Source organism: Cervus canadensis, chromosome 1 (genome assembly GCF_019320065.1).
Source record: "Cervus canadensis isolate Bull #8, Minnesota chromosome 1, ASM1932006v1, whole genome shotgun sequence".
Classification (NCBI taxonomy): domain Eukaryota; kingdom Metazoa; phylum Chordata; class Mammalia; order Artiodactyla; family Cervidae; genus Cervus; species Cervus canadensis.
This window is the reverse complement of record NC_057386.1, coordinates 48713231-48722818: the sequence shown is the minus strand read 5'-3', so window position 1 is coordinate 48722818 and position 9588 is coordinate 48713231. Positions and strand designations below refer to the sequence as shown.

The following is a 9588-nucleotide window of genomic DNA, read 5'->3' as shown; positions in this document are numbered from 1 at the left end:
TCTTGATTTTGTTATTCTCTTTCCTCTCGTTAAAAGTTGTGTTCATCTTAACACTTTATAATAAAGATATACCTTTCGAAAAAATTTACACTGCACATCAAATGAAAGTTCCCTTTGGATTTTACCCAGTCTGCTGGCCTTCTGCCTTCCCTGCTCCTCAGATGTATCCAGTCTAAATGTTTCTTTAACTGCATTTGCTTGTCTTTTTTTTTTTTTCAATTATTTTTATTAGTTGGAGGCTAATTACTTCGCAACATTGCAGTGGGTTTTGTCATACATTGACATGAATCACCCATGGAGTTACATGTATTCCCCATCCCGATCCCCCCTCCCACCTCACCCCCAACCCGATTCCCCTGGGTCCTCCCAGTGCACCTGGCCCGAGCACCTGTCTCATGCATCCCACCTGGGCCGGTGGTCTGTTTCACCATAGATAATATACATGCTGTTCTCTCGAAACATCCCACCCTCGCCTTCTCCCACAGAGTCCAAAAGTCTGTTCTGTACATCTGTGTCTCTTTTTCTGTTTTGCATATAGGGTTATCATTACCATCTTTCTAAATTCCATATATATGTGTTAGTATGCTGTAATGTTCTTTATCTTTCTGGCTTACTTCACTCTGTATAATGGGCTCCAGTTTCATCCATCTCATTAGAACTGATTCAAATGAATTCTTTTTAATGGCTGAGTAATATTCCATGGTGTATATGTACCACAGCTTCCTTATCCATTCGTCTGCTGATGGGCATCTAGGTTGCTTCCATGTCCTGGCTATTATAAACAGTGCTGCGATGAACATTGGGTGCACATGTCTCTTTCAGATCTGGTTTCTCAGTGTGTATGCCCAGAGTGGTATTGCTGGGTCATATGGCAGTTCTATTTCCAGTTTTTTAAGAAATCTCCACACTGTTTTCCATAGTGGCTGTACTAGTTTGCATTCCCACCAACAGTGTAAGAGGGTTCCCTTTTCTCCACACCCTCTCCAGCGTTTATTGCTTGTAGACTTTTGGATAGCAGCCATCCTGACTGGAGTGTAATGGTACCTCATTGTGGTTTTGATTTGCATTTCTCTGATAATGAGTGATGTGGAGCATCTTTTCATGTGTGTTAGCCATCTGTATGTCTTCTTTGGAGAAATGTCTGTTTAGTTCTTTGGCCCATTTTTTGATTGGGTCATTTATTTTTCTGATTATAGTTTTAGCAACATCAGCAGAGAATATTTATTTTCTAAAGTCCAAATTTCTGAATTTCATTCTGAAGTGGGTCATTGTCCAAAACACCTTATACTGTTAATATGGCTTATTTTTATGCAGTTTTCATATGTCACAGGGTCAAATCTTATCCCTTATAACTTGATTATTTATATATTAAAAATAAATATATATATTCATATAGGACATGATTTACCCATAAAATGGTGTTATTCCTTTTACCCAGAATAGTTTAATATATTTGGAATTGGGAGAAGGGAGACCAAAAAAAAAAACCCTTTGAGACTGTGAAAGTGATAAAGGGTAAGTGGTTCAGTTGTGTCCAACTTTTTGTGACCCCAAGTACTATAGCTTGCCAGGTTCCCCTGTTCATGTAATTCTCCAGGCAAGAATACTGGAGTGGGTAGCCATTCCCTTCTCCAGGAGATCTTCCTGACCCAGGGATCAAACCTGTCTCTCCTGCATTGCAGGCACATTCTTTTACCATATGAGTCACCAGGGAAGTCAAGAATAGCAGAGGGGGTAGCCATTCCCTTCTCCAGGGGATTTTCCCCACCCAGGGATTGAACGTGGGTCTCCTGCATTGCAGGCAGATTCTTTACCATTTGAGTACCAGGGAAGCCCAAAGTGAAAGCGTTAGTCACTCAGTTGTGTCCAGCTTTTTGCAACCAGATGGACTGTAGCCTCCCAGGCCCCTCTGTCCATGGAATTCTCCAGGCAAGAATACTGGAATGGGTAGTCATTCCCTTCTCCAGGGGATCTTCCCAACCCAGGGATCAAACTCCAATTTATTTTTGCTCAAGGAATCAAATTTAAAAGTTGTAATAAGAGATTGTATTGTTTACAACTTCTATTTTCTCTGCAAATAGAAGATAGGCAGTTTTTGTGGGGAATTGTAATAAAATTCCCCTCCATGGATCCCAGCCTGTTGCGGCAAAGTGGCTTGCGTAACTCAAGCTGTGAGCCGTGCTGTGCAGGGCCACCCAAGACAGATGGGTCACATGGAGAGTTCTGACACAGCGTAGGTGCACCGGAGGAGGGAAGAGCAAACCGCTCCAGTATTCTTGCTGCGAGAACCCCATGAACAGTATGATAAGGCAAAAAGATAGGAGCCCCAGCGACATGAAAGACACTTGCTCCTGGGAAGGAAAACTATGACAAACCTAGACAGCGTATTAAAAAGCAAAGACATCACTTGGCCAACAAAGATCCATATAGTCAAAGGTGTGGTTTTTCCAGTAGTCATGTATGAATTTGAGACTTGGACTATCAAAAAGGCTAATTGCCAGAGAATTGATGCCTACGAATTGTGGTGCTGGAGAAGACTCTTGAGAGTTTCTTGGACTGCACGGAGATCAAACGAGTCAATCCTAAATAAAGGAAGTCAACCCTGAATATTCATTGGAAGGACTGATGCTGAAACTGAAGCTCCAGTACTTTGGCCACCTGATGAGAAGAGCCGACGCTTTGGAAAAGACCCTGATTGAGGGCAGGAGAAGAAGGGGGTGACAGAGGATGAGATGATTGGATGGCATCACCAACTCAATAGACATGAGTTGGAGCAAACCCTGGGTGATGGTGAAGGACAGGGAAGCCTGGGATGCTGCAGTCCATGGGGTCACAAAGAGTCAGACACAACTTCGTGACTGAACAATAGCAACAATGATAAAATTAAATTTGCCTTATTCCTCTGTTATTCAGATTAACGAATAATGCATTTCCCTATCTCCATTCTACTTCTACTGCCTCTTCCTTCCATCCAGTTGACAATCACTGCATGTAAAGGGAAATGCTACTGATACAAGAGCATATTGTGCTTACGAAGGTAAAAAGGCAGGAAAATGGTTGAGAACCATTCTATATACTCTAAATTCAAAGTAGATTACTTCACCAGAGAAGTTACTTAATTGTTTTTCTTAGTATATCGTCATGAATAACCAAAGTTTCTTTGCTGGGTTTACTTTTTGCCTTAGGACTTTCTAAATGGGTTCGACAGTTGATTCAGCACCATTCAACCTTTGAGAGTGCACTGGAGTCCTTGGCTGAATTTTCCAAAAAGCACCAAAAGGTCGTTGCTGTGTCCAAAGAAGACAGAAAATCTATACAGGACAATGAGTCTACACTTGGAGTGGCTTGTTCGAAGGATAGTACCTATTTTTTAGAAGCAGCAAGCCATTTATCACCAGAATATGCTATGGAAGGTAAAGCAAAAATGTGTTTAAAACTACCATATCCTAAAATGATAATGAAAGTCCCATCTTTACCAAGAGGCATCGTCTCCAAAAAGGAGAAAAGTATGAAAAGTTCTACCCATTTACATTTAGTAGAGAAATCTCATTATATTCAGTGAAATGATACTTGTTATGCTACAGATTAATGTCCTTAAATATGTTGGTTTGTAATATAAGGTGTTATCATAAAATAATGAAATAGTGTAGTGTATTGGAATGGGAACAAACTTTTGTCAGAGACCTATACATATTTTCTGGTTTTCCACTAAGAAGCTTTGCCGCTAACTGTGACCCTCTGAGCAAGTCACTTAACATTTTGAGTCTTAATAGGAGAAGGAATATCTGCCTACCTGTCCCTCCAGGTTGGGTTGTAAAGATCTAATAAGATGATATATATCACAACTTTGTAAAGAACTGTACAAATGGTAATTTTTTCTAAAGGTGATATTAAAAACTGACCTAATTTATAGATACTTGTCTTACATGAATTATTTATTTAGAGACGTGAAAGTCATTTATTCCAAATGATAAAAAAATAACATTTTAAAATATCAGAATATGCTAGATTAGAATATAATTTGAAAAGTTAGAATATAATTTAAATAGAGTATAATATATCAGGAGTTAGCAAATTATGGCCTATGGACCAAATTTGGCCTCTCTCTGATTTTGTTCGTAAAGTTTACTGGCATGCAGTCAGTCACTTACATATAGTACACAAGAGCAGAGTTAAGTAGTTGTATATATTACACTAGAATAGCATAATTGAGTAGTTGCAACAGATACTATATGACCCACAAAGTCTAAAATATTTATTGTCTGGCCTATTACAGAAAAAGTTTGCTAAACTGTGTTCTAGATCATTGGATATCATTTTAATTGTTTTATTTAATATATAATAGTTGTTTAATATATCAGTTTTTAAGTATTTATTTTATAGTCTATGCTTGTATCCTAACTAAATGTTATAGTGAATTCTAGGCCATTATACTGGTAATCAGGAAACCTAGTTTCTAGTCCAGGTCTGATTACCAACCAATTTTATAACTTCAAGCAAATATCTTAGTCTTTGTGGTTGTCAGGTTCCTTTTTTTTTTTTTTTGGTTGTCAGCTACCTTAAGGGAATTAATCTGGGTTAGTTTTTCTCAATCACTGGTTAGTGGATTTTTAAGGCATTTTTTACAGCCTCTTTCCTCCTTTACTCAGCCTTCTTTCTTTTCCTTTTTACCCTTCCTTTTCTTGTTCTCTTCTGAGGTCCCTGGTGTGGAATTTGATAGTTTACCAGACAGCATTATAACTTGGGCTAGGAATCACCGGAGACCTAAGATTCCTTTCAGAGTTAATATGTTGTACTCTACATTCTAAAATGGAAGTCCTGCTACTGCTTGTTAGGGGCTCTGAATTATGTGTCCTATACAGTTATTTCAGTATTTCTAGCAAAAATCACTTTTAATGTAACAATTATGATGTTAGGAGCAGAAGGTTAACACTCTTATGCTCTTATATTTGTAGATGATCCAGAATTATTAGAAGAGTCTGCCCTGGCAGTAGGAGCAGAAAGAATTGTGATATCCAGATCCACAAGCCCAACCTTCAGCAAACAAACAGACCGAGTTAGCTGGTCTGGCAGTAATTTGGGGGGGCAGTATCTCACTGATAAAATTCTGACTGGAACCCCTGTGGTTAGGTCATCGGAGGACTGTGCCTCTACTTCTTCCACTTTCAAAACAGAAAAGAAATGTGAAACAGTTTTGCCACTCACTGATAAATATGAGTCCTCATCTCTGACAGTAGACACATCATTTGGAGCATGCCCTCAATCAGAAACCATTGTTCCATCTGCAAGCGTTGATGCTACTAACCTGAATTCAGAAGATCCAGCAATTCAGTTGTCTGTAGTAAGTGAAGAAGCTGAACCTTCTGCTTCAGATACAGCTTCTGAAACAGAAGCAGATGAGTCTATCTATTTTACACCTGAACTTTATGACCCTGTAGATACAAGTGAAGAGAATGAACTAGCTGGAGCTGAGAGAGACAATAGATTGACTAATAGTTCAAACTGCATTTTAATTGAAGATCTTTTTGAAATTAAAACTACAAAAGGAGTGGATTCAGTTGGAGAAATGGAAGCTGAGGACCAAAGTTGAAAAGACTCATGCCTATTTAAGAAAGTAAAGTTGATGACCTTGGTAGTAATGTAAAAACAACTCATAAATGAATTGGAACTGGGACAATACTCAGGAAATGGATATAAAGAACTTTAAACAGTCTCCTTCCAAAAATAAAGATGTGTTCCCTGGTGTTAGGTAATAATACTTAACTGTCAAGCTATAAGAACATACCCTCATGCATATATTCAACTATATTGTAAATGATAATTTATATATTGGATAAGTAGCATGGTTTTGGGGGACTTTTTTAGTTTGAGATATATTTTTCACTTTAATCCAAAGACTATATTATGGTTAAAAATACAAGTTTTACTACTCTTGAGTTTTAATAAATTTTTTCTTAAAAGATATTTTCCTTCAAGAAGTTTTTCTCTGCTAAATGCTATATTGAATTAATCAGTTTGGAACATATGTAGTTTCCTAGTGCACTTTAAATTTCACATGAATATTTGTTTTTATAGTCCTCTTCATCCATTTGTTTTCATACTGATATGTAAAAATTAATAGCAATCTAATCCAGTCACCCATGGATCAAAGATCAGTCTGAGATTTTTTTTTTTAGAAGTCACAGTCTTCTTGAAAAGTATATTCCTATATTAAACTGCCTAATTATAAGTAATTAAGAATTAAGAAAACTACGTGCATTTCTAATTGAAATTGTTTTTTGTTCGTTAAACCTAAATCAAGCATGTTTTAAACAAATTTATATAAAATCATAAGATACCAAATTAAGGACTCCAAATTTTCAATTCTGATTGTTTAGCTTCATTACCATTGTGGAAAATGTGATCTTTTCTAGCTGAAAGGTTTCAATTATGCAGCCAAGATAGGAAACTTCAAATATAAATTTAATAAGTAAACCCAAACATGTAACAGTAGCTGAAAAATGTTCTGTGGTATCTCAGTAATAAGCCTTTCTGTAGATTTTGACTCTGTGTTTTTATGAATGAAGCTGTACTTCTGATTAAAAATGGTTATAAAAGAAGCTCTTCTCTGACATCATTCCAAAAATACATTGACCGATCTTTTCCAAGAAACATCTGTTATTCAGTAGACATTTAGGCTTCTTGTGAGTGATTTGAATTGAAATATTATGAGTTGTTCAAGTTGTGGATGTGTTTCATTATTTTCAAGTCAAAATTCTCTGAAGTCAGGTATCTTTTTATTTGGGATAGTGATTTATTATATATGAATATATTTACTTTCATTTCAATGGCATTTAGATTGAATACAGCTTAATTGTTTCTATAGCATTGGATGTTACAACTCAGCATAATTCAAAGAAATTTAAATGGATAATTTACCAGTTAAAGATCATATCTGTAGATTGGGATATATTCAGTCCCATCTAATATTAGATTTTTTTCTTAGGTGATCAGTAAAAAGTTTCAAACACTGGATTAGAAGGTAATTTCTAAATTGTTTTGAATGGGTGAAATCATTTGTCCTCTTTGGCGTAGTTTCTAATCCACAGATAAAGGGTAGGGTGACAGTAGGAAAAGAGCCAGGTGGAAGGCAAGAGACTTGGGCTCCATTCTTGGCTCTGCCACTAAAATTTGCCAAGTCATGCCCTTCGGGGAATTAGTTTCATCTGTGAAATGTGTAGTTTGATACTATAAAATCATGCAAATCCCTTTCAACCTTAAAAATCCATAATTTAAAGGAGTATGTGTTGATATTTTATTCTGAATCAATTTTCATTTGCTTTGTTGCAAAATGCTTAAAGCAAACCATTTGTATAAAAATAACATGAATAATTGTATGAATATGTGCATAATAACCTAGGAAGGAAAATATTTTAACATTGCTATGATTGAAATATTCCTGAATGCTTAAAATTGTCTTTAGAAGAATTGGTAAACTACTGGAGAAGAACCAAGTACAGCATTTTTTAGTCATATCTTAGTGTGATTATCCAAAGGAAAGAAAGTGAAGGTGTTAGTCACTCAGTCGTGTCTGACTCTTTGCGACCCCATGGCCTGTGGCCCACCAGGCTCCTCTGCCCATGGAATTCTCCAGGCAAAAACACTAGAGTGGGTAGCCATTCCCTTCTCCAGGGAATCTTCCCAACCCAGGGATCAAACCCAGGTCACCTGCATTGCAGGCAGATGCTTTACCATCTGAGCCACCAGTGTTATTATCCAACTCAATCTCAAAATACCATTCCTTTCCCTAGATATAATTCTTGCCAAAATCTAATTTTCTCCAAGGCTAAAAATTTCAGTTACTGAGAATGTACATAGAGATGTGGCACAAGCTTATAGTAATCCCAAGTGGTGTTTCAAAAATTTTGTACAATGATTCCACAGTTGAAACAGGTATATCTTCTCCTCAGATCACAGCTTTGACCAGGATGGTTTTGCAAGAAGTAAAGTACTAGGTCTTTATAAGGAGTATGAGGTAGGACATTTTCATTAGTGATAAAATACTTTTTAAAGAGATATTTTAGAAAGTTCAAGTTAAAACATATAAAAGCATTTAAAAGAGTATCTGACTTTTGGCAAATCCTCAGTTATTACTTGGTAAATCAATCATATATGTGGAGCACACTCTTGCTTTATATGGAGTCTTCCCTAATGATGATAGATATATAGATAGGTGATAAACTGACAATAAAGAATCATTGTATAGTAGCTCAGTTCTGTCGCTCAGTTGTGTCTAACTCTCTTTGCAACCCCATGGACTGCAGCACGCCAGGCCTCCCTGTCCATCACCAACTCACGTTCCTCAAGTCGGTGATGCCATCTAACCATCTCATCCTCTGTCGTTCCCTTCTCTTCCTGCGTTCAATCTTTCCCAGCATCAGGGTCTTTTCCAGTGAATCAGTTCTTCGCATCAGGTGGCCAAAGTATTGGCCACCGATGAATATTCACGACTGATTTCCTTCAGGATGGACTGGTTGGATCTCCTTGCAGTCCAAGGGACTCTCAAGAGTCTTCTCCAGCACCACAGTTCAAGAGCATCAATTCTTTGGTGCTCAGCTTTCTTTATGGTCCAACTCTCACATCCATATGTAACTACTGGAAAAACCATAGCTTTGACTAAACAGATCTTTATATAGTAATAAGGAGAAGTCATTTGGCTAGTTTATTTTTTAAGGCTTTTGAGATATTTAAGACAGAAGTTTTTTCATCATGTAATTTGCCTTACCCATTCAATGCAAATTAAATAATTATCTAATAATTTATTTAAGGACTAAAAATACATAGAGCATACAGGCCACGAATCAGCAAAATGACCAGTTGGAGAAAGGGCTTGATTCATGGAAGAAAGGTACATTGTAAAGAGCAGATGTTTCATGACTTTCAATATTTACATGAATCATTTAAAACTTTTAATAATTATGTTAGAAATTAATGATAATTCTTTATGCTACTACTGTGCATTTAATTATTACGTGGTTTTTAATTTGATACTGTTTTCCAAGTTCACGTAAGACTTTGTGCTTTATTCTTTCTTGTCTTCTTTCTATTTAAGGCATTAATTTTTTGAAGGCTTTTCCATGTTGTGTTTCTACAATATGACCTTGTGCTATGTTCCTATAGTTAAACACATTCAAGCTACTTAATTCTTTGGAATTGCTTATAAAACTTCATGAAATCGAAATGCCTATTGTAAAATCACTTGGAAGATTGGTTATTGTCATTTAATCTCTGATGACATTTTTTGGATAGTTGCTTACTACACAGTTCTTGCTCGAGATCTTTTTAGCCTCAGATTTATCAGCATGCTGCACAAGATTTTAGTTTAATCCTTATGAATTTGTGGTAGATTCTTGTCTATTTCCATAGACAAATGCAGTCAATTTTTTGTAAATAGAAAGGCAGTATTAAAACTGAACTTTTTCATAATAAAAAATAAATTTAAGACCACATCAGACAGCAAATGCCTAAGAAAGCTAAAACTAATATAAAGTAGCTATATAGCAATTAAACATAAAGACATCACTTCAGGAAATGGAAATTTAAATAGAT

At 36.4% G+C, this 9588-nt stretch overlaps 1 protein-coding gene across 1 annotated transcript in view; it reads left to right on the top strand.

The window, feature by feature from the left end:
- The window catches only part of BRIP1 (BRCA1 interacting helicase 1), a 187215-nt gene extending 178864 nt beyond the window's left edge, over positions 1–8351 (top strand). The window contains exons 19-20 of the mRNA XM_043482291.1: positions 3186–3413; positions 4956–8351. Coding sequence (XP_043338226.1) covers positions 3186–3413; positions 4956–5590 — 863 coding nt within the window. The 3' untranslated portion in view covers positions 5591–8351. The remainder of the gene's footprint in view (positions 1–3185; positions 3414–4955) is intronic.
- Positions 8352–9588: the final 1237 nt, after the last annotated feature.